General features: G+C 41.9%; 1 protein-coding gene across 1 annotated transcript in view; it reads left to right on the top strand.

Annotated features, from left to right (window-relative positions):
• Positions 1–26,152, top strand: part of myo6a (myosin VIa) — a 177,766-nt gene that overhangs the window by 130,534 nt on the left and 21,080 nt on the right. Inside the window, exons 26-31 of the mRNA XM_017697703.2 lie at positions 4,402–4,610; positions 9,467–9,545; positions 17,705–17,862; positions 18,181–18,216; positions 18,581–18,616; positions 25,355–25,393. Of these exons, the coding sequence (XP_017553192.2) occupies positions 4,402–4,610; positions 9,467–9,545; positions 17,705–17,862; positions 18,181–18,216; positions 18,581–18,616; positions 25,355–25,393 (557 nt within the window). The remainder of the gene's footprint in view (positions 1–4,401; positions 4,611–9,466; positions 9,546–17,704; positions 17,863–18,180; positions 18,217–18,580; positions 18,617–25,354; positions 25,394–26,152) is intronic.

Below are 26,152 nucleotides of genomic sequence, written 5' to 3'. Positions count from 1 at the left end.
TTTCTTTCTGCCTTCGTCTTACCTTTCTTTCTGCCTTCGTCTTACCTTTCTTTCTGCCTTCGTCTTACCTTTCTTTCTGCTTTCGTCTTACCTTTCTTTCTGCCTTCGTCTTACCTTTCTTTCTGGCTTCGTCTTACCTTTCTTTCTGCCTTCGTCTTACCTTTCTTTCTGCTTTCGTCTTACCTTTCTTTCTGCCTTCGTCTTACCTTTCTTTCTGCCTTCGTCTTACCTTTCTTTCTGGCTTCGTCTTACCTTTCTTTCTGCCTTCGTCTTACCTTTCTTTCTGCTTTCGTCTTACCCTTCTTTCTGCCTTCGTCTTACCTTTCTTTCTGCCTTCGTCTTACCTTTCTTTCTGCCTTCGTCTTACCTTTCTTTCTGCTTTCGTCTTACCTTTCTTTCTGCCTTCGTCTTACCTTTCTTTCTGCTTTCTTTCTGCTTTCGTCTTACCTTTCTTCCTGCTTTCCTTCTGCCTTCGTCTTACCTTTCTTTCTGCCTTCGTCTTACCTTTCTTTCTTCCTTCGTCTTACCTTTCTTTCTGCTTTCGTCTTGCCTTTCTTTCTGCCTTCGTCTTACCTTTCTGTCTCGCTTCCTGCCTTCGTCTTACCTTTCTTTCTGCTTTCGTCTTACCTTTCTTTCTGCCTTCGTCTTACCTTTCTGTCTCGCTTCCTGCCTTCGTCTTACCTTTCTTTCTGCCTTCATCTTACCTTTTTTTCTGTCTTCCTTCCTGCCCACGTTCTTACCTTGCTTTCTGCCTTCATTTTACCTTTGGTTCTGCCTTTCTTCCTGCCTTCGTCTTACCTTTCTTTCTGCCTTCATCTTACCTTTCTTTCTCCCTTCCTTCCTGCCTTTGTCTTACCTTTGGTTCTGCCTTCCTTTCTGCCTTCGTTTTACCTTATTTTTACCTGATTTATATTATTAATTTTTTCATTTAAGGAACAACCCCACAATTCCAGCCCCAACCCACACACACACGGGACTTACAAGAGGGATAAAAAAATTGCTACAACACAGGACACATGAGAATGACATCATTCATAACTTAAGCGCAGTATATAGTTTAGCTCCTTTATTTTTTTATTTCCTTCCTGCCTACCTTTCTTTCCGTCTTCCTTCCTTTCTTCCTGCCTCTTCCTTGCTTCCTTCTTTTCTCCTTCCACCTGTTCTTCTTTTTCTTTACTGCTTTCCTTCATTTTCCTTCATTTCTACTTCTATCTTTTCCTCCTACTTGTCATCCTTCCTTTCTACTTTCCTTCCTTCTTACTTTCCTTCTATCCTTCTTTCCTGCTTTCCCTCCTTCTTCCCTTTCTTTCTTCCTCACTACCTGCCTTCCTTCATTTAATACCTTCCTACCTGCCTTCCTTCCTTCCTTCCTTCCTGAGTAATGGTAGGCCTTCAGTTTGGGCCATAATAACAAATAGTGCAGCAGTGCTAAGCTAACAGTGGTGCATATGAACTGTAATGGCCACAAACATTTATAGGTTGTAAAAGACCAATTTCAAATGTTTTATTATGCAACTAGGGTTGCATGATGCTGTCAATCAGTATTGACAAATGATAGCTTAAAAAATAAAAAAAGAGCATTGGTCAATGTTTAAATCTGACCAATATTTCAAAAAGATAATGATGACAGACATATTTGTACTCCAGCAGAGCAGAATGTTCAGGCTGGGCTGCTGTGCTAACATTTATAACTTTCTACACATGCGAATGCATTTGAAACCCTGTGGAAGTGAGTGTTATATACACTTAGTGTTATTTAATACTAATTCATGTAGATGTAGTCTCAGTGTCTACGTTTTAGAATGTTTATCTATAGCCATCAGTATCGGCGTCGGCCCACAAGTCATTCTCACGTTGGTCCGTTCCTACTTGTGAGAGGCATTAACATGGTTTACTATGTATATTACAGTTTTGCAGTGGCACTTTCACTGAAGAGCTCTGGTCTAGCGCTGACACGGTTTTCCACTTCTAACAACTCATTTGAGTAGCACTAGTATTCGCAGTCAGTGACTTATCTAGAACCAGACCAGGGTGGTTCTTTTTCTTAGGAACTTGTTCTCAGCCATTGTACATCAAAACAGGATTGACAGATTTTTCTGTCACTTTCTAATTATGTTGGTAGTTAATCTAACGCAGAAGGTGAACTGTAGCTGTTTACAACACCATCATTTAATATGTTAACGTGATGATTGTTAAAGATAAATTAACATATATATATAGTGTGTGTGTGTGTATGTATGTGTGTGTGTGTGTGTGTGTGTGTGTGTGTGTGTGTGTGTATGTGTATATATAAAAGTTATGGAAAAAATGATTATATGAAAAAGACCAAGATTGATACATAGCAATACAACAGTTAAGAAAAAAAGTGTGCATTAGAAATATAAAAGTATATACAATAATAAAACAAAACCCATTTGATATGTACACACGTCTGGCTGCAGTGGGTGCTGATGGACCCTTTCCCAATATAATGAATAATTCATCTTTATCTCACAATGTCCTGAAGGTGTTTATCTGTTTATCAAATTTAATACAATATTTATTTTTAATAGGTTAATATTTTTGGGCAGTTTAGAAGGAAGTGCACCTCTGCCTCTACCTCAGTGCTCTCTCTCTCTCTCTCTCTCTCTCTCTCTCTCTCTCTCTCTCTCTCTCTCTCTCTCTCTCTTCTCTCTCTCTCTCTTCTCTTGCTTTGTCTTTTTCTTTCTTTCTCTCGCTCTGTCTCTTTCTTTCTCTCTTTTTCTCTTTCTCGATCTATCTCTCCGTCTCTTTCTCTCTCTCTTTCTGTTTCTCTCGCTCTGTTTTTCTTTCTCTTTCCCTCTTTTTCTCTCTCTCTCAAACTTCTTAGCTGAGTCAAATATTCTCCCAGCTACTGTTTCTAGGTCTGCATCTCAGTTAACAGAGTTTGTGTTTTTTTACTCCGTTTCCCCACTAGCTGGCGCTCCTTCTATTACACAGTCCCATCTGGCATATTTCCCTCTTGGGTTTCCGAATATGGACAGCTGTAGTATTGCTGAATTCAAACTCACAACCTCCTGATGTTGAGATGAATTTTTAGACAGTTGCATGTCTCTGCCACACTTTTAAATTTAAAACAGTAAATGCTTTCTCCAGTGTAAAGCTAAGCTGCTTCATGTGGTCCTGAGTAGTGCAGTGGGATACGCTGTCACCCCAACAGGAGGTTGTGAGTTTGAGCCCCAGCAATGCCTAAGCCATCCATCAGTGCATACCGAAGAACGAAAAAATAGAACTTCTAACTCAACAAGAAGTTTGGGTTCTGTAAACTTGTGTCCTCAAGTTGATTCAACTCAAGAAAATCTCTGTAATCAGTTACTATATTGCTCTGAATTAAGCTGAGCCGTCATGTTTAACAGTGTAGTAAATACTTAAGGGCTATCTGAAAGGAAAATTCAGATGAAGTTTTGAAGGCCTCTGCTCTGTTTCCTGGTGTTCATGTAGCAGTGAACAAGAAAGCATGTATTGTGTTGTGTGTAAGTGAAGTCTCTCTCTGCCGTGTGTGTGTAAGTGAAGTCTCTCTGTTGTGTGTGTGTAAGTGAAGTCTCTCTCTCTGTTGTGTGTGTAAGTGAAGTCTGTGTGTGTGTGTGTGTGTGTGTGTGTGTGTGTGTGTGTGTGTGTAAGTGAAGTCTCTGTGTGTGTGTGTAAGTGAAGTCTCTGTGTGTGTGTGTGTGTGTGTGTGTGTAAGTGAAGTCTCTGTGTGTGTGTAAGTGAAGTCTCTGTGTGTGTAAGTGAAGTCTCTGTGTGTGTAAGTGAAGTCTCTGTGTGTGTAAGTGAAGTCTCTGTGTGTGTGTAAGTGAAGTCTCTGTGTGTGTAAGTGAAGTCTCTGTGTGTGTGTAAGTGAAGTCTCTGTGTGTGTGTAAGTGAAGTCTCTGTGTGTGTAAGTGAAGTCTCTGTGTGTGTGTAAGTGAAGTCTCTGTGTGTGTGTAAGTGAAGTCTCTGTGTGTGTGTAAGTGAAGTCTCTGTGTGTGTGTAAGTGAAGTCTCTGTGTGTGTGTGTGTAAGTGAAGTCTGTGTGTGTGTAAGTGAAGTCTCTGTGTGTGTGTAAGTGAAGTCTCTGTGTGTGTGTAAGTGAAGTCTCTGTGTGTGTGTAAGTGAAGTCTCTGTGTGTGTGTAAGTGAAGTCTCTGTGTGTGTGTAAGTGAAGTCTGTGTGTGTGTGTAAGTGAAGTCTCTCTCTCTGTTGTGTGTGTGTGTGTGTAAGTGAAGTCTCTCTCTCTGTTGTGTGTGTGTAAGTGAACTCTCTCTCTCTGCAGTGTGTGTGTGTGTGTGTGTAAGTGAAGTCTCTCTCTCTGCAGTGTGTGTGTGTGTAAGTGAAGTCTCTCTCTCTGCAGTGTGTGTGTGTGTGTAAGTGAAGTCTTTCTCTCTGTTGTGTGTTTCTGTACTCAGAGCACCATCATGAGCCGGATTGAGATTGATCACGAGCACCAGGCTCTTGTGACCCGCTCGGAGAAGTTGCTGACCTCCATGCAGAAGCAGAAGCAGGAGGAGGAGGAGCGAGAGAGACTGCGTCGCATCCAGGAGGAGATGGAGAGAGAGAGGAAGAGGAGAGAAGAGGAGGAGAGACGCCGCAAACAGGAGGAGGAGGAGAGACGCCTGTAAGCAGACGGAAAGGGGGACTGATTTAAGGGTCTACATTGGACGAAAAAAAAGGCCAAAAATGAATATTTAGATGGAAGAAAAAAGAAAACGGGCAGAATTCAAAGAATGAAAAAGAGAGTGATGGAGCAAAAAGGTGCAACAAATGGATATGTAGGCTTAGGAAGAAAGAGAAAGTAAAATGGACGAGTAGAAGCAGAAGCTATTGAATAGATAGGCTAAAATCAGTGAGTGAAACGAAAGAAAAAATGTATATAGAACTGGAAAGAAATAGGGAAAAAGAAAGAAACAAAGAGATGGAGAAATCGGCCCATGATGGTAGGAAAAAGAGAAAATATGAATATACAGATTTAAGATGAAAAGACAAATGTAGGAAAGAAAAGTTGTATGTATAAAGGGAAAAGATTAAAAGAATGAAGGAAATAAAGAACAAAGCAAAAAACAAGCGAAATGAATGAAAGAAGGAAGAAATGATGGAAAGAATAAAAGAAAGAAGGAAGGAAAATAGTGAAAAAGAAAGACAATGAGTAAAATAAAGAAAAGAAAAAAATGAATGAGACAAGGATAAAAGAGAAAAGAAAAGAATAAAAGGAAAAGCGACAGAAAGATAGAAGAAAAAGAATGGAGGAATGAAAGAAAGCAAGCAGGGTGAATGGACAACTCCCAGACTGATGGACGGGACTAAAGAAAAATGGATATACAGAGAAACAGAAAGCAAAATTTACAGTCCAGCAGAGAAAGAAAAGAAAGAGGATAAACTGGCCTGGTCAGACAGACAGTCAGAGATCTAGATAGATAGGTAGAAGTCAGACAGACAGACAGACAGACAGAGATCTAGATAGATAGGTGGAAGACAGACAGACAGACAGAGATCTAGATAGATAGGTAGAAGACAGACAGACAGACTGACAGAGATCTAGATAGATAGGTAGAAGACAGACAGACAGACAGAGATCTAGATAGATAGGTAGAAGACAGACAGACAGAGATCTAGATAGATAGGGAGAAGACAGACAGACAGAGATCTAGATAGGTAGGTAGAAGACAGACAGACAGACAGAGATCTAGATAGATAGGTAGAAGACAGACAGACAGACTGACAGAGATCTAGATAGATAGGTAGAAGACAGACAGACAGACAGAGATCTAGATAGATAGGTAGAAGACAGACAGACAGAGATCTAGATAGATAGGGAGAAGACAGACAGACAGAGATCTAGATAGGTAGGTAGAAGACAGACAGACAGACAGAGATCTAGATAGATAGGTAGAAGACAGACAGACAGACAGAGATCTAGATAGATAGGTAGAAGACAGACAGAGATCTAGATAGGTAGAAGACAGACAGACAGAGATCTAGATAGGTAGGTAGAAGACAGACAGACAGACAGAGATCTAGATAGGTAGGTAGAAGACAGACAGACAGACAGAGATCTAGATAGGTAGGTAGAAGACAGACAGACAGACAGAGATCTAGATAGGTAGGTAGAAGACAGACAGACAGAGATCTAGATAGATAGGTAGAAGACAGACAGACAGAGAGAGATCTAGATAGATAGGTAGAAGACAGACAGACAGAGAGAGATCTAGATAGATAGGTAGAAGACAGACAGACAGACAGAGATCTAGATAGGTAGGTAGAAGACAGACAGACAGACAGAGATCTAGATAGGTAGGTAGAAGACAGACAGACAGAGATCTAGATAGATAGGTAGAAGACAGACAGACAGAGATCTAGATAGATAGGTAGAAGACAGACAGACAGAGATCTAGATAGATAGGTAGAAGACAGACAGACAGAGATCTAGATAGATAGATAGAAGACAGACAGACAGAGATCTAGATAGGTAGGTAGAAGACAGACAGATGAAAGGACTCACTTGGCATGCTTGTCATCACTGTCCTCCATTAATGGTTCATAAAGTCTTTATCGGGAATGCAGCCCTGTGGCTCCGTCTCCAATCAGTGACTCTTAATGCCAGCCGCTTGGGATGGGGCCAAGGCTTCTTCTGACTGAGGGCCAAGTCCACTCCCTCATCACTAACCTTCCCCTCCAATGAAGGGCACAGAACAGCAGCATAAACGACACAGTAATTGAGTCAGTGGAGTTGGAGCGCAGCCACATCAGAGTTATTAATAAAGTCACGCACCCTGTAAAAGGCAGAGAGAGACAGACAGAGAGAGAGGGCAGAAATGACGGGACAGTGTCGGAGCTGACGGCCTTTGAAGTGTTTGTATTGGTTGAGGATGTTCACTGAAATGACCGGCTCACTACAGAGCCACCTCTCTTTCTTTCTTTCTTTCTTTCTTTCTTTCTTTCTTTCTTTCTTTCTTTCTTTCTCTCTCACTCTCGCTCTCTCTCTCTCTCTCTCTGCCTGTCTGTCTGTCTGTCTTTGTTTCTCTCTCACTCTCACTCTCACTCTCTGGCTCTTTTGCTTTCGCCTTCTCTGTCTCACTCTCAATCTCTGTTCCTCTTTCTCTTGGTGTTTCTCACCGTGTCTCTCTCTCTCTCTCTCTCTCTCTCTCTCTCTCTCTCTCTCTCTCTGTCTGTCTGTCTGTCTGTCTGTCTGTCTGTCTGTCTCTTTGTTTCTCTCTCTCTCGCTCTCTCGCTCTCTGCCTGTCTGTCTCTTTGTTTCTCTCTCTCTCTCTCTCTCTCTCTCTCTCTCTCTCTCTCTCTCTCTCTCTGATCTTCCTGGTTCATCAGCCCAGCTATTGAACAAAAGATCCTGTCTCTATTATGTACATTCACTCCACTCTCTCTCTCTTCCCTCCTTTAACACTCGTTTACATGAGTGATCACTCCCCCTCCCTCTCACACGCTCCCTTATTCTCTCTCTCTATCTCACTGTTTTTCACGGTGTCTTTACCCACCATCGCTTTTTCAGTTCAACTCAGTCTTCGTTATTGCTTTAACAAATATTGCTGTGGTTGTTTTGCCGAAGCTTGTTGCGACCGTGAGACCGACCGTGTTACAGAATAATCAAATCAGACAGTGGAACGTTTTAGCTGGTTCAAAATTTCTCACAGATGTTCAGCTGGGTTGAGATCCACTGACTGCAAAGGCCACAGCATATAATTTATATATTTATCACTCATACTGAGTGGCCACTGGATGGGGCTCCTGCAAAAGTTCCCATCAAAAGTGATCAGACAGGATGTGTGAATGTAGCCATAGACTAATGCCCTTCATTTTAACTGTTTATTTGTACTAACAAGTACTATTAATTTTAAGGTCAATCATTTTGGTATCAGTTTCGCCGGGTAGCCAAAACATTGATAAATTATGGATTGTTTGTGGCTATATTCCTGAACAAAACCTGTCAAGGCAACTCATGTAGGCCGTGACATGTTTATGCCATGGTTATGTCGATGTTATGTAACAGAGTCGTAGTAAACTGTTAACTGTTGCTAGTAAAGTGGTACCTATGGCCTGTTTTTACACCACTGAGCTCTGACATGTGCAGTGGTCTTTATAATGAGGGGTTTATGCACTGCAGCCCCACTATAACGCCCCTCTCTATGTAGTTGTGGACTGGCTTTTCCTGCTAACAAGTAGGCCACTGCTCTCAGAATAGCCAGAATTGAACCTGTTCAGTGGTGGGCAGAGCTGTTAGCTAATGCTATCCAGTCCCTTTTTTCTAGTTAGCAGTACTGGTGAACACTCAGCATCTGTTATTAGATTGATGTCAAGTGAAAATTTTATGCTGCTTTCATTTATTTGGTGTAAGCCAGGCATCAACAACTCAAATGTGAAGAAGAGCCATTTTGTTCTTTCAGCAAATAACAAACCACTTGGGAGCCACAGTCCATTTTTAGGTCCATTTCACCATCTTCTCTATAAATATGTCTCAGTATGTGCTAATGTTATGGTGTAGGCTAAAATATATAAACGACAACAAAGACTCACTTTTCTCTGCTTTAAGCTTTAGCTCAGCTGTTTTCGCATCTCTGGCAGGAAACGTTTTCTTAAAAGTAGAATCGTTTCTTGTAAAATGTCTCTCCGCGTTTGACGTTTTACAAGGCCGACCTCAGCTTCTTATTCACCAGATTCTTGTTCGAATTTTTCCGCTTCACTTTAAATGGTACCTGAGAATGTCACCGCTGCTTGATTTAAGGTGGAATAGGAAAAATTCAAATGAGAAGCTGGCAACCACTTGACAGTTTCTCCTTGCAGGTCAAACGTATCAGGAAACCAGCTGGAGTAGTAATAAATGCAGTTAAGTCCATTCGTCTCCAAAAGATCGATGTTCGTTTTAAATCTCTGTCTTTTCGTTAGTTACTAGCTAGGCGAGATTGTTGTTGTTGCTATGGTTTCCACCAGTCTGCGCATCAACTTTCAGGATTCAAGGTTGGTGAACTCCAGCGTGTAAGACCATTTAATCCTAAAACTGTGTTAGAAAGATAAGCAGAGCTTTAATTTACTATAAAGGAGGATTATTTTATTTTTACCTAATAATTCTGCTGTGGAGTTGCAACAGGACCGTAAAAGAGCCGCATGCCGTGCTGAACTCTGGTGTAAGCAAACTGAGCGTTCATGTTTTTAGTTTTGAAATAATGCAGGATGAGGTGATTTAATACCGATGGAAACATAGAACCACTCAGGAATGGCTTTGAGACCCTGAGCGTGGTTTGCTAACCATGTCAAGGAACCCGTGCTCAGCAGGCGTTCCGTATCGAATCATGTCCTTGTGAAAATGCCCCTGGACTGGTTATTGGCCGTGCTTGAAACCTATCAGCCCTGCACTGGACAAAGAGGCCAATGTGACTGATGTACCAATAATGAACTGATTTATTATGTATTCTGTATTTAGTCTTACTTTCTCACTTTTTTTGCTCTCACCCCCCCCGCCCTTAGAAAAGCGGAGATGGAGCTGAAGAGGAAGCAGGAGGAAGAGGAGAGGAAGAAGAGAGAAGAAGAGGAGAAGAGATTGCAGGTGAGCTGATTTCTCCTGGAACAGTGGTCTTAGAGAAGAGTAGTGGCCACTCTTGCTCAATCAGTGGTGGATGAGGCATGTGCTGCTGCCTCTTGTCATGATGTCTGATCAAGCCAGGCAGGTTGAGGGGCTTTTCCACTCATCTGTATCCTTCTTCCAATCGGTCTGTAGTCCTTTTTATGTAGTTTCTCTGTTTGTCTTTCTCTACTGTTTATCTTCCTTCTTCTCTAAGTTTATTAGTGAGTACACACTGCAAAGCAATGCTCACCATTATTGCTATCCATGAAACGTATAGTTTGATTGGAAATGGTGTGCTTGTAAACAGCTTTTTGATTGGATGTATGGAAAGTTTGTGCCCCTCGCTTACATCACAATAATACAAGTACATTAGCAACATCCCAGCATCCATCTGGAATTCCATAGCAACTGCCTAGCTTCTAAAATACCATCGTAACCTTTTAGCAACACTGTAGCAACCACATGGATCACCATAGTGACCACCTAACAGCATTCTAGTAACCATTCGGGATACCATTGCAACCACCTGGAATACCACAGCCACCCACTAGCAGCATCCTAGCAACCAACTTGAGTGGCATAACAAAACACCCTAACAACCAAAAGTGTGACCATACTAAATACCTAGCAATGTCTTAGCAACCACCTAGCAACACCCAAGGAACCACCTGGAATACCATAGCAACCACTTAACGACACTCTAGCAACCACGTAGAATACCACAGTAACCAGCTAGCAGTACCCTAGCAACTTTTTTGGGTAGCATAACAACACCCTAGCATCCAACAGAGTTTCCATAGTAAACACCTAGCAACACCCAAGTAACCTACTGGAATACTATAGCAGCCACTCTAGCAACCACTCAGGATACCATTGTGACCGACTAATACTAAATACCACAGCAACCAGCTAGAAGCTGGAATACTATAGCAGCCACCTAACAGCACTCTAGCATCCACTCAGGATACCATTGCAACCAGCTAATAAGATCCTAGAAACCACATGGAATACCACATCAACCAGCTAGGTTGGGTTACATAACAACACCCTAGCATCCATCAAAGATACCTTAGTAAACGCCTGGCATCACCTTAGCAACCACCTGGAATATTATAGCAACCACATTATAATACTCTAGCCACCACATGGAATATCACAACAACCAACTAACAGCACCCTAGCAACGATCTTTAGTTGCATAACAACAGCCTAACATCCAACAGAGATACCATACCAAAAACCTATCAATGCCTTAGCAACCACCTAGCAACACACAAGCAATCACCTGGAATATTATAGCAGCCACCTAACAACACTCTAGCAACCACTCAGGATACAATTGTGACCAAGTAGCAAGACCCTAGCAGCCACATGGAATACAACATCAGCTACCAGCACCCTGGTAACCACCTTGGAGTGGCATAACACCCTAGCATCCAAAAGACATAGTAAACGTCTAGCAAAACCTTAGTAATTACCTAGCAACACCCAAGCAACCACCTGGCATACCATAGCAACCACCTAGCAACACTCTACTGTTTATCTTCCTTCTTCTCTAAGTTTATTAGTGAGTACACACTGCAAAGCAATGCTCACCATTATTGCTATCCATGAAACGTATAGTTTGATTGGAAATGGTGTGCTTGTAAACAGCTTTTTGATTGGATGTATGGAAAGTTTGTGCCCCTCGCTTACATCACAATAATACAAGTACATTAGCAACATCCCAGCATCCATCTGGAATTCCATAGCAACTGCCTAGCTTCTAAAATACCATCGTAACCTTTTAGCAACACTGTAGCAACCACATGGATCACCATAGTGACCACCTAACAGCATTCTAGTAACCATTCGGGATACCATTGCAACCACCTGGAATACCACAGCCACCCACTAGCAGCATCCTAGCAACCAACTTGAGTGGCATAACAAAACACCCTAACAACCAAAAGTGTGACCATACTAAATACCTAGCAATGTCTTAGCAACCACCTAGCAACACCCAAGGAACCACCTGGAATACCATAGCAATCACTTAACGACACTCTAGCAACCACGTAGAATACCACAGTAACCAGCTAGCAGTACCCTAGCAACTTTTTTGGGTAGCATAACAACACCCTAGCATCCAACAGAGTTTCCATAGTAAACACCTAGCAACACCCAAGTAACCTACTGGAATACTATAGCAGCCACTCTAGCAACCACTCAGGATACCATTGTGACCGACTAATACTAAATACCACAGCAACCAGCTAGAAGCTGGAATACTATAGCAGCCACCTAACAGCACTCTAGCATACCATTGCAACCAGCTAATAAGATCCTAGAAACCACATGGAATACCACATCAACCAGCTAGGTTGGGTTACATAACAACACCCTAGCATCCATCAAAGATACCTTAGTAAACGCCTGGCATCACCTTAGCAACCACCTGGAATATTATAGCAACCACATTATAATACTCTAGCCACCACATGGAATATCACAACAACCAACTAACAGCACCCTAGCAATGATCTTTAGTTGCATAACAACAGCCTAACATCCAACAGAGATACCATACCAAAAACCTATCAATGCCTTAGCAACCACCTAGCAACACACAAGCAATCACCTGGAATATTATAGCAGCCACCTAACAACACTCTAGCAACCACTCAGGATACAATTGTGACCAAGTAGCAAGACCCTAGCAGCCACATGGAATACAACATCAGCTACCAGCACCCTGGTAACCACTTTGGAGTGGCTTATATCCAAAAGACATAGTAAACGACTAGCAAAACCTTAGTAATCACCTAGCAACACCCAAGCAACCACCTGGCATACCATAGCAACCACCTAGTAACACTCTAGAAGCCACCATAGTAACCTTTTGGCAACAGCCTAGCAACCACCTGGGAATAGCTAAAGTTGCACAATCACTGCACTTTTCTAGTTACAGCAATAACCCTCTGGCTCACAAACAGACGTTAGATTCAGTAGGTGGAATGCCCTGTCTATCTCTGGATACTGTGCATCTAAATTATATAATAAATAAATTAGAAATAAACTTCTAAAATAAACTTGAAACAAACAAAAGACCGAACAAAAAACTGAAAGTTCAGTGAAGTTCACATGAAAAGTAAAAAAAATAAAAGCTATTTAAAAAACACTACATTAAAATAAATGTAATTAAATTTAATTGAAATATCTCTCTGTCTTTTTTCTTTACCAGTGTCCTCCTTTATCCTGCTGTAAGGAAAAGAGCACTTTAGTGTAGATCATGCTCGAGGCTGCTTTAGTCCCCTGTGATCAGAACCACTGGCCTGAGGCATATAGCCCCCCCTCTCTCCCTCTCTCCCTCTCTCCCTCTCTCTCTCTCTCTCTCTCTCTCTCTCTCTCTCTCTCTCTCTCTCTCTCTGTCTCTCTCTCTCTCTCTCTCTCTCTCTGTCTCTGTCTCTCTCTCTCTGTCTCTCTCTCTCTGTCTCTCTCCCTCTCTCTATCTCTCTGTCTCTGTCTCTCTGTCTCTGTGTCTCTCTCTCTCTCTCTCTCTCTCTCTCTCTCTCTCTCTCTCTCTCTCTCTCTCTCTCTCTCTCTCTCTCTCTCTCTGTCTGTCTGTCTCTCTCTCTCTCTCTCTCTCTCTGTCTGTCTGTCTCTCTCTCTCTCTCTCTCTCTCTCTCCCTCTGGCTCTCTGTTTCTCTCTCTCTCTCTGTCTTTGTTTTTCTATCTATATAAAGAGCATAGTCTATTCCATGCACACGCACACTGTAGCGTCCTCAGGCTTTCTAAACAAACACGCAGTGGAGCTGTTGCAAATTAAGCGTTCTCACCTCAGGTTCACGCTGGAACATTGGCACTCACAGCTCCGCTTCGGGGAGAGCAGCTCCATCTACAACCCTATTTACAACCATTAGATAGGATCAGAGGGCTTTATGCTATTTGAATCACTGGAAACATTATTGCGCTGCTTGTAGAGGAGCAAAGCAGTGAAAAGCATCTGGCCTGTAAGCTGACATGAACAAATGGAGGGATGCAGGTAGAGAAGTACACTCACGGACCACTTTATTAGAAGCAACTACTAGAAGCTGCTACTTTATGGAAAAAAACCTACCTTATATTTCCACTCATTGGCCAGTATGTTAGAAACACATACCTTTTGCTTCTGCTCACTGACCACTTTACTAGAAACTCCTAGCTTGTATGTCCACTCATTGGTCACTTTATAAGAAACACTTACCTTATAGTTTTGGCCACTTTATTACAAACATCTACCTTGTATTTCCTCTCACTGGCCACTTTATTAGAAATACCTACCTTGTATTTCTTCTCACTGGTTACTATATAAGAAGCATCTACCTTTATATGTCAACTAACTGGCCACTTTATTAGAAACACCCACCTTGTATGTCCATTCACCGGCCACTCTATAAGAAACACTCGACTTGTTTGTCCACTCACTGGCTACTTTATAAGAAACACCTGCCTTGTACCTCCACTCACTGGCCACTGTTTGTTACAGCTACATTACAGGACCGCTATTTAGATGAACAGTTACAGAACGTGGCTCATCTGTTGGCGCACAGTTCGTCAGTCGCCCTCAGCCTCTTTCATCATTGGTTAGTTTCTGACCGCAGAGATGCAGTTGACCAAATTAATTTGGGTGGTGGACCATTCTCTGCACAGCAGTGACACTGACATGGTAGACTGTGTGGTTCTGAAATGAGTGTACCACACATTTGTGTTGCTGGGAGGGCTCAGAAACTGACCACTAATGTAGGACTAGAGACTGGCTAACACAGACTGTGCATCAGAAGATGAGCTACTATCACTAAGAGGTAGTGATAAGAGGCTACTACACCAGCAGATAGGGGTTTCTAATAACCTAGCCTGTGAGTGTAGAGAAAGACAGGTTCATAGGCTCTTTGGTAAATGATGGGCAGATGAATAAGGACTAATAATGTAGCCCTTGGTGGATGGAGAGATAAGGTAGCCAGGTGGTCACTCACTCCACCCACTCCTTCATTCACTCCCCCTCCATCTGTGATGGATGATGATAACGGTGCCTCTGGTCTGCTCTTACATAGTTCATCTCAACTTCATTAGCCAGGTGAGTCATGGGCCGAGAGAGAGGTGGATGGTGCAGAATACATTGTGGAGGAGAGGAGATGGTGATATTTCTCAGTACTGAAGGTCACCCTGCCTAAGGCTTGACCACGCCCTTTCTCAAAATATACCACTGCGTCCAGTCGGCCGAATCTTTCCTCTACATGCAGTTTTTTTCTGCCCTTGACGAGTGACATCAGGACTTTAGATAAGTTATGAAGCGAACGCTTAAGATAAAGTGGGTGGCAAAATCTCTCTCTCTCTCTCTCTCTCTCTCTCTCTCTCTCTCTCTCTCTCTCTCTCTCTCTCTCTCTCTCTCTCTCTCTTTCTCTCTCTCTCTCTCTCTCTCTCTCTCTCTCTCTCTCTCTCTCTCTCTCTCTCTCTCTCTGGTTTCCCTGTCACTTCCTTTTCCTTCCTTTCTCTCATTCTTTCTTTTCTATCTGTCTATTTCATTATTCTTTCTGCTTCTCATCTTTCCTCTTTATTATTTGTTCTTTTTTCCATTGTTTATCTTTCTTTTTCTTGATGTCTCTTCTCTTTCTTCCAGCTCTTTCTCATTTCTCTTTCTATATCTCTCACACTTCTTTCTTTTCTTTCTTTCCCTTTCTTCTTTCCTGTCTATTTCTCTGTTCTTCCCTTTTCTCCTTTCTCTTTCTTGATGTCTCTTTCACACTCTCCCTCCCTTTCACTTCTGTCTTTTTCACCCTCTTTCTTTCTGCCTCTTTAATTTCTCTCCTCTCCTTCTCTCTCTCTCTCGCGCGCGCTCTCTCTCTCTCTCTCGCGCGCGCTCTCTCTCTCGCTCTCTCTCTCTCTCTGTAGGGATGTGTGCTATGACAGTGGAGATGGAGTAGTTCTTTCACAGGTCCTGTGCTGGTTTCTCTCTCTGTGGTCAGTAAGTTATCGCTGTGTGGACAGAGCTGATGAGGGGGAGCTTCTCTGAGCATTTGAAGTATCTGCAGCTGCTGCAGTTAGTTATTCGACAGAGAGGACAGACACTCTCTGCCCATAATGAGGCGCTACAGAGCGCCCGTTAAGGCTCCTCGGCCTCTTCTTACCTGCAGTGAGCATTTCGGTTCATATGAACTTTATCAGCCCTTCGCTTTCTTCCCCTCACATGCTTCCCACACACGAGCCCACAGAGGGGCTGAACACACGCATCTGCTGTGGTCAGGAATGAGAAAAAAAGCAGATTTAAGCACTACAGCCTACAGCCTAAACAGAGCCTCAGTGAGGCCTCCATGCTTCAGACCCACATCAGTGCTTAGCTCCTTTCGGGACAGAGCGAGAGTTTGGAGAGTCGTGCCTAAAGCCGTTAACGTGTACAGACAATCCTGTAAATGCAGAGAGCTTCATTGGCGAAGACAAGCAGCCACTGGCTGAGTGTTATCTCTGTATATCTGACCACTTTCTCATCTGAAGGTGAAAACGTGACTGGAGTTAGGCACTATGACGTTGGTAAATCATAACATGGTGTGAAAAAAATGATGGCTGTAATTCAAAATGATGGTGGTGTTTCCAGATTATTGCTGTGCCAAATTTCTGAGCCACGTCTGTCAAGTAAATGGCGAAATGAACACATCCCACACATTCCCCGTTTACCGGTGGAGGTGGATGTTAAGAGAAATGCTCTGCGAGATTTGCCTAAAAACCAAAGATAAAAACATGCATTCTCATCTTGCTTGGGCTCAGTTTCAGAGCTCCTAAGCTGACGTTTGGTGTTGGTTGAACTGCAGTTGAAATGCAGCTGGTGTGTTTGGTGTTATGATTGGTGTGGAATTGTGTAGAATTGAGCTGTAACTGCTGTCCCATAGATTGCTGTTCAGGTGGGAGAGTTGGAACACATTACGTTGCAGTGCATGCTGAGTACTGTAGTGCAGCGCATTGTGAAATGGACTAATATTAGAAATATAGAAAATTATAGAAAATTGAATTGCTTTTGCGGGCCAGAGAGGATTGTGTCGCGGCCTGATCCGGCCCACGGCCTCCAGTAAGCATTGCCGTAGAGGAAATATTTTATCATGCTTAATGCTGAGTGGCAGTCTTATGCAAAAGCTTGGGTACCGTGTGTTCAAAAATCTGAATGCATTTACAAGCTGTTCATAATCCGATAAATGCAGAAAATCAGATTTCATAATCAGCCCGATCAACGAGTTTACTTGCACTTGAGTAATCAGATAATGTGAAAACTGTGGGTCGCAGTAATCAGATTCTGCTTTGCAACCAGCCAGTAAGCTCACAGAAGACGCCGTGATGTAAACATGACATAAAACTCAAACTTCATGCCGTGGCCTTTTTTTTCCCCCACTACTTTATCGTGAACATGCGTCATCTAGAAGATGCAGAATATTTAAATGTTATTGAGAATGTAGTTGGTGTCAGCATCACTCAAAGTGTTTTGCTGCATCTCAAATGCTGTTTGTTTACTTCTGGTACAGCAGCCTGTTTCGCACATGTGCAGACTAAGCAATCCGAAAGAAGTCAGAGTAAGAGTTTACATGCGCTGCGAAACTGATCACTGAGCAAAACTTTATCAGCATTTTTATCAGATTTCTTAGTTGGATTTCTAGATTGGAGTATGTTGTTTACATGACCATTTGTAATCGGATAACTGCAGGAATCTGATTGTGATCAGGACGTTTTGTTGATTTTCTTAGTAAAAATAAGTTAGGCATACTCTAAGAAGAACACACCTCTACTCATTTTCATGCACAATGTTTACTTGCTAAATTTAACATACCAGAAAAAAATGAAAGATAAAAGGTGCTCTGTGCAAAGGTTATGGCACATCCATTGTGTTAAACTCAGCAAACACTAAAATTTGCACGTTCCACGTGTCTTCTCTGTAGAAGATTAGGACTTATTTTTACTTTAATCAAGTCATTTGACAGTGGCTGCTTAAACTTCACATACAACATACATATGTTGATGGGACAAAAGTAATGCTGTTCTTGACTACTTGATCTTGAACCTCTAAAACTTATATGCCATTGTGTTCCTTCGCTCTTTATGATTCACTTCAGAGTAGTACTAAAATGCCTTTACTTCTGTAGGAGGAGATGGAGCGGCAGCTGGAGGCAGAGCGAGAAGAGGAGACGGCCCGGCAGGCGGTGCTTGAACAGGAGAGGAGGGACAGAGAGCTGGCTCTGCGTATCGCTCAGAGTGAGGCGGAGCTTATTCCAGAGGAGGCAGGAGATGCAGGACTCCGCAGGTACACACCTACCTTCTGTGGTGATAACTGCAAGTGTAACTGAGTCTTAGCTGAAAAGATTAGTTTGATGTGTTGTTCAGAAGAGGATTTTTCCCCCTCTTGCCAGAATCTTAATACCTTTTATTATGGCTTGATTTTTTTTATTATGGCTTGATTATCTGCTTGTGCCTCATGAAAATGGCATTTCATTATTGCTCAAAACATCCATGATTTCAGCTTGAGGAGAGTGAAATGAGGTGGGACAGTGATGGCATCTCTCTGAAGAGTTTCTGCTGAAAGCATTTTAACCGTCTGTTTCTTATTTTCCTTTTCTCTCAGTAACGGCAGCGTCCCGTCTTCACCCGAGAGAGCGATGTAAGAGACTTAAAGCCGTTTTACCTTCTGACCCTGAACCCAGCTTATCCTGACCCCACTGTAACCCCACAGACCCCATAGCCAAGCATGCGGTAGCAATTGACTGATCAATCTGCTTCACGTTAATGTAACGTAACAAAGCTGTTAACATTGCTGTAGATATTTACCCATTGAATGTCAATGCAAGCAGAATTGAGAGCACTCGAGGTTCTCTAGATGCTTCTTCAAATTTCAGACTTTGCATTAATCGCAAAGAGGTAATTTAACCAAAATCATGCACGCTGTGGAGAAGGAATCGCCTTTCCCAGGCTCAGATTCTGCCTGAATGAGCTCCATTTAACCCTTTTCTCCTCTGTTTTTGCAGTGTTGCAGCACCACAAAAGCTCAAGAGCTTGACCATGTAGGTTATGTTCTTATTACTGTACCTCTTTTGTAAATTTGCAGGCACTGGTAAAGAAATTTTGGCTAAAGAAAGTTTGGCAAAAAATCTGATTTACACAGTTTTCTGCTTAACCCAAGTGGAGTTAATCAACATTCACAACAAACGCAAGTCAATAGTCACCCAAAACATTCAATAAATACATCCCCACACTTCTCCCAACCCGTTCAAACCACATTCAGGTTTTCAGGTTAAGGTCCTGCAGGCTTGGCAGTTTGGTTTAGAACAGTGGTTCTAATCCTGGTTCTGAAAGATCCCCTGCTCTGCACATTTTAGCGTTTGACCTGCTCCCAGCACAATTCTGCCAATATGCTAAAAAAAACAAGCCCCTCTAGAGTTGAATTTGGTGTGTTTTGGCATGAAAACGCAAAACTGTACAGGGCGGAGGGTCTTCCAGGACCTCCAGAGTTGGGAACCACTGGTTTACAACATAATGAGTTTGGTACAGCACCTGTTTCCTAATGGCTATTCCCAGCCTTCAGCTAATTTTTGAAATGTTGTTCATTTTTTACTTCATAGTAAGTCATATTATGCCCTAATAAACCACATTAACAAGTCTGAGCAATTTTAATGAAGAGGGTTGAGAGATTTGGGTGACAGTTGACTCCTAGTGTTAACATCATTTGCTTTATAGCTCCTGTGCTAAAGTAAAGAAGCACAGTTTGGACACAAAACATGTCTTGGCAGACTGACTGTGTCTGGGGTGAATGGAAATTTGTGTAAATTAGACTTGCCAGTTTGGTTTAGAACCTAGTATGAGCTCGGCACAGCACCTGTTTTGTGAAGGCCATTCCCAGCATTCAGTTACACTGTGAAGTTTTGTTCATTTTCATAGTTCACAGTATTATACACAGTATTATGTTGTGCCCTAAAACACATTAACGAGGCTGGCAACCTTAGTGAAGAGGGTTGAGAGAAGTTTTTACTGAAAAGTTTTGGGTGACTATTGACTTCTAGTGTTAGCATCACTAGCTTCACAGCTCCAGTACTAAACTAAAGAAGCAAAATTTAGACACAAATATATCTTTGCTGAGACATGGCTATACCTTAGGTGACTGGAAATTTGTATAAATTAGATTTATCTACAAGCCCCAGCTTTTAATACACATGGTCTATGTAAAAAAAACTATACTGCACTCAGATTGACAGTATGTGGTGTTGGCACACTGCGGCGGCAGTTCTGGCCAGTAGAGATGTATTAAGTGTCATGTAGCAATATCATTTGCTATAATGCTCTGCAGATGTTCCCCTGAACTCCCCAACCACCACAATCTCATAACCAAAGCCACCTCAAAGCTCATCTTTATACAGCCTAACTCTACCCAGCTAACTATACTAATAAGACATCATGCCAAATGCACCTACATCAAGCTTATTACTATTTAACAGATCTTGTTTGCAGCACTTTCCTCACCCAGTCTCTCTCATCCATAACACATCTTTAGATAACTTAGCAATATCCTTTACTTCTCTTTCTCACAATTACATTTGTAAATATTCACTAGACCTTTATTTTGTCCCAAAGCCGAATACAGCCTGAAAACTTTCTGTTCGAGTCCAACCCAGCCTGACCTGCAGCACTAAATTTTGAGCCAGACAACAGGCGTCAAGCCTGACTTTTCCTTTCCATCCCAAACCACAACACTGGTGCCATGACCCGAGTCCAACAAAATTTTGTCCTGACCTGAACTGAACCACATCAAGTTTCAAGTCCAGTACTGAGTCCAACAAAATTCAACTGAACTGGACACCAGCCCAGCAAACCATAACTAAGCCCACCATAACTAAGAGTAACTGACTTCAAACTTTACAAGATTATAGGGTGTTGTGCCACCTCTCCAACTACCGTGACTGTTTTAGTAGTCTTTGGAAATCACAACGTTCAGTATCTGATCTTTCAAGCACTGTAGATCGGCAGAGATTTTCCAACAAGCCCTGAATTATATTGTTAGCCTTCAGGATACCGGACATGTAGACCCTAAAATCTGACTTCTGAACAGTCGTCCATGTTGTTAAGTTTCAAAATCAAGTGCTCAGTGACTAGATGCCATCAAGCTTAAAGCATTGTCGCCACGCAGTAAAGTCGACTAGTCTAAGCAAACCTTAGTTTGAAACCAATCTGAGTCTAGCAGGGTTTGCCCAAACCTGACCAGACCTGACCATAAAAATCAAGTTTTGAGTCCAATATTCACCAACAAAATTCTTTCTGAAGTAGTCCAAAACCAACCGATCACCATCCAAAGTGCTGAATCAAGCCTTATGGCAACAGTAGCTGTTTAACCTGTTTAATCTTAAAACTCAATTTCTTTACAAAGACTTATTGAACATAATGAACACAGCATTTTGTAGCATATTGGGGCCCATGCCAAAGGTGGGGCTGGTAAATCTTTGTTGGGCCCCTCACATAGATACTGACACAACTGTACACTCGGCGCTCACTGAAAGATCAAATTTCTTAAGAACATACCTCTATAGTTAGCTTTCATTAACACTATACAGACAGTCCTGCTGTCTGTTTATCTCCCTCTTACTCATAATGCATCTCATCCATGGAAACCATTTCCAAACAGTTGTTTCACAACATGCAAAACCTTATTCTCTTCATTAATCATTCTAAAATAACAAACACTTGGTTTAGAGTTAGATGCTAGTGGGTGGACTGGCATGCCTTGAGATTATCAGCTTGTTTTAGATGCATCGGCAGCAAATAAGCAAATTCAACGGTTGTTTTTGTTCTTGAAAGTAACATTTTTTTTTTTGCACTGCGATCCACAACATCCTAGTTCCAACACAGAAGACATACCCACCAGTAAGAACATCCTCAATTATGTGCACTCCTGCTTTTAAGGATGGCCCGAGTCGTCTTGAGGTGGCCGTGCATTTGGCTGTAATTTCAACGCCCGGCTATTGTGCTGTGCCTTCGCTAATGAAGGATTACACTTTCACGGCAGCAGACCTCCTGAGCCCCTAACGCTGCCTGACTGTAGAGGTGTAGCACATTCTCACACAAACACGTTCGCAGCCCCTTGCTCAGCCGGCTAATGCCATCACCTCTTCATAAATAAAAGAACAGGATTAGAGGGTGATGAATCTGAAGGCGCGCTGTTGCTTGTATTGATGCAGGAGTGCTTGACTTCTATTTGGATATTAGAATTCACTCCATTTAAAGGAACAAGAGCTGCATTGTTTATCAGAGCCTTTCCGAGGAGCCTGAAGGCAGAAAGGTTTTCTCAAAAACTGGCCACACACATAAAGACAGATGAGTGTATAGACTATTTGTTTGCAGTGGTTTGGCAAAAATAAGTTAACACGCCCTCTAATGGGACCAGACTTCTTCACATTTTAATGCGCAATGACTGTTTATTTGCTGAATTTTGACATATTGGCAAAATAAATTTTAAAAATACCATTTTCCAATATGTTCAGCTCAGCAAATACATAGAAGTTGTTGTCTTAAATATGCAGAAAATGCCATATTTAAGATCCATAGTTTCTGTATGTAAACTGAGGCTGTCAAATGACTCAAATAACCAGTCATGATTAATTATGTCGCTCTTATTTGTTCAAAATTGATCCTAAAGAGAGATTTGTTTCTTTTTAAAAAGGCAGGGCATTTGTTACAGTTGCATGAGTCAACAAAATAAGCCTCATCAAACCATATTCATTACTTTCAATTGTGATTTCCATTGGAGGTATGGAAAATATCCCTGCTGATTTCTTTGCTGAAGACAAGTCTCCCAAAAGAAGTTTCCACAGTTTTCCATTTTCATCACTGATGTCCAGTGAGAGCAGCAGTGGCTGCAAGTTCCAACTAACAACTGTATAGATCATGTATACGGTCAGTGGTTGAGCTCCTCCATGATTGTAGCCACTTGCTCTTATTCATACAGCTCATGGACTGGTGTTACAGTGGAGGCTTGCAAGGGGAGCTATTATGTTGGTTTGCCGCTAGGATCCACAGGGCTCATGTGAGCACTGTCCAGCATCTTTCCTGGACAGTGCTTGCTGAAGGTGCAGAAGATTTAAAAGACATTTAAAAGCTGTGTTTGAATGAGGAGACTACCATCAGAGATTCTATCATAGCAGCATATACTGGGCTACTGCTGGGCTAAAGCTTAAACTATTAGGGATAGTTTGAAGGATCAAACTAGGAAAATGTGTTAATGGTGTTAAAATAATTGAACATGTTAATGAGTTCTTAGTGCGTCGACTTAACAGCCCTAATTCATACACAGTCATGCAACAGATATTCTGCTTACACACACACGCTCACTCAAAATTTGAGTGTCTCTTATTCTCGGGTTAAATCTCTGAAAACCTTGAATAATAATATCCCCATCCACTTTATTAGAAACACCTATCTTGTACAGTACTGTGCAAATGTCAGAGAACACTCTTCTTTTATTTAAGTCAAAACATTTAAATGCAATTCTTCAGGATTTATTTCTGAGGCAATTAGGTATTAGAGATTCCACTTGCATATGGAAGGAGGAAGTCGAAGGTAAATAAGTGGAACAATTAGGCATTTCCAAAAACATTACAGAGAAAATGTGACTCCCTACAACCAAGCAAGACATGGGAGACTACCAAAACCGTCATCATTAGATACGAATCTGATCCACAGATGTTTCTGTCCATCGTCCACTGTGAGACCACACACAACAGTCTGAAAGATGTGTAGCAAGGAGCCGTTACCAAGAAAAGATTGCTAATCAAATCTCAGGGCAGTAGAGTAGTCATCATATCCCTGCAGGTTTCTTCACTGAAGGCAAGTCTCCCAAAAGGAATTGAGGTTATAAGTTGTACATAATGGCTGTTTTGATTGGAAATAAATGAAGTGGGTCCATGACTTTTGTACTATAGTTCCATTCTCTGGCCACTTTATGAACATCGCCTACCCGTTAGATCCACTATATACAGTGGTGCTTGAAAGTTTGTGAACCCTTTAGAATTTTCTATATTTCTGCATAAATATGACCTGAAACATCACCAGATTTTTACACAAGTTCTAAAAGTAGATAAAGAGAACCCAGTTAAACAAATGACACAAAAATATTATACTTCATCATTTGTTTATTGAGGAAAATGATCCAATATTACATATTTGTGAGTGGCAAAAGTATGTGAACCTATGCTTTTAGAATCTGGTGTGACCCCCTGTGCAGCAATAACTGCAACTAAATGTTTCCGGTAACTGTAGATCAGTCCTGCACACCGGCTTGGAGGAATTTTAGCCCATTCCTCCGTACAGAACAGCTTCAACTCTGGGATGTTGGTGGGTTTCCTCACATTAACTGCTCGCTTCAGGTCCTTCCACAACACTTCGATGGGACTAAGGTCAGGACTTTGACTTGGCTATTCCAAAAAATTAACTTTATTCTTCTTTAACCATTCTTTGGTAGAACGACTTGTGTGCTTAGGGTCGTTGTCTTGCTGCATGACCCACCTTCTCTTGAGATTCAGTTCATGGACAGATGTCCTGACATTTTCCTTTAGAATTCTCTGATATAATTCAGAATTCATTGTTCCATCAGTTATGGCAAGCCGTCTTGGCCGAGATGCAGCAAAACAGGCCCAAACCATGATACTACCACCACCATGTTTCACAGATGGGACAAGGTTCCTATGCAGGAATGCAGTGTTTTCCTTTCTCCAAACGTAACGCTTTTCATTTAAACCAAAAAGTTCTGTTTTGGTCTCATCGGTTCATAAAACATTCTTTCAGTAACCTTCTGGCTTGTCCACGTGATCTTTAGCAAACTGCAGACAAGCAGCAATGTTCTTTTTGGAGAGTGGTGGCAACTCTCCTTGCAACCCTGCCATGCACACCATTGTTGTTCAGTGTTCTCCTGATGGTGGACTCATAAACTTCAGCACTAGCCACTGTGAAAGAGGCCTTCAGTTGCTTAGAAGTTACCCTGGGGTCCTTTGTGACCTCGCCGACTATTACACGCCTTGCTCTTGGAGTGATCTTTGTTGGTCGACCACTCCTGGGGAGGGAAACTGGTCTTGAATTTCCTCCATTTGTACACAATCTGTCTGACTGTGGATTGGTGGAGTCCAAACTCTTTAGAGATGGTTTTGTAACCTTTTCCAGCCTGATGAGCATCAACAACTCTTTTTCTGAGGTCCTCAGAAAGCTCCTTTGTTCGGGCCATGATACACTTCCACAAACATGTTGTGAAGAGCAGACTTTGATAGATCCCTGTTCTTTAAATAAAACAGGGTTCCCACTCACACCTGATGGTCATCCCATTGAAAACACCTGACTCTAATTTCACCTTCAAATTAACTGATAATCCTATAGGTTCACATAATTGTGCCACTCACAAATATGTAATATTGGATCATTTTCCTCAATAAACAAATGACCAAGTATAATATTTGTATGTCATTTGTTTAACTGGGTTCTCTTGATCTACTTTTAGGACTGATGAAAATCTGTTGAACATTTAGGTCATGTTTTTGCAGAACTATAGAAAATTCTAAAGGGTTCACAAACTTTCAAGCACCACTGTAAGTGTACAGTTACAGACCATATGACACTCATTCATCGTTGGTCCATTTCTGACCACGTAGCAGCTGTCATAGGACTACAGTCTTTAACTGGCCATCAAGGTGGACCTACAGAGTAAGCCTTTCTAACGAAGTGGTTCTGATGTATACTAACGTATGTGTTGCTTCCATGGTGTCCTATAGGGAGGAAATGGCCAAGGAGATGTCTGAGCTTCTGGCTAGGTGGGTGAAGCGGCTCAGCTTAACCCTCAAATCTCCCGTGAATACAATCTCCAAAAATTACTTCCAAACAATTCCCTCAGGAGAGATTAATTACCAATTAATCACGAGGCTAATTACATAATTCTGACAATCGTAAACTGAATTAAACCATGGGCTGTTGTCCTCATCGTGACATCTAATGAACATCAACGACTGGAGTAATCAATTAATTAATTGAGCCAGCTTGAATAAGTTTTGATTAATTGCTGTTAATAATGTAATTGAGTATTACAGCATGACTGGAGTGTGTGTGTGTGTGTGTGTGTGTGTGTGTGTGTTGGCAGTGTTGTTCAACACTTATTTCCCATAAGGTTTACTCACCCCTCCCTCAGAAATGAAGGATAACATGTTTTTGCTAGATCCTCTTCACTCACATGAGAGTGAAAGGCTTCTGATCTCTGTCACCAGTCATTTAGCATTAGATGCTGATGATAAGCACTTATCTGTCTTATTGATTCCCAGAAGAAAGGCAGTGCAGGACTGTAGGACTGTTCTCTAATTTTCTAATTTGCTCTTCCTGGACGCTGAGTGTGACACTGCCTGGGAGATTTTTTTAGCCTGTTGCGTTTGGAGGAGATGTGAATGAGTGACGTTAGAGAGCAGCTACAACACTAATCTCCACAGCTAATAGGCTTCAGCAGCCGGTAAGCCTGGAGGAGGATCTCAGCCAGAGCAAGGAAGGAGTTTCAGGATAGCAGGGCTCTCTTCTTCTCTTCTCTT

This window comes from Pygocentrus nattereri, chromosome 4 (genome assembly GCF_015220715.1).
Source record: "Pygocentrus nattereri isolate fPygNat1 chromosome 4, fPygNat1.pri, whole genome shotgun sequence".
In the NCBI taxonomy this organism is placed as follows: domain Eukaryota; kingdom Metazoa; phylum Chordata; class Actinopteri; order Characiformes; family Serrasalmidae; genus Pygocentrus; species Pygocentrus nattereri.
This window is presented reverse-complemented; position numbering and strand designations above follow the sequence as displayed.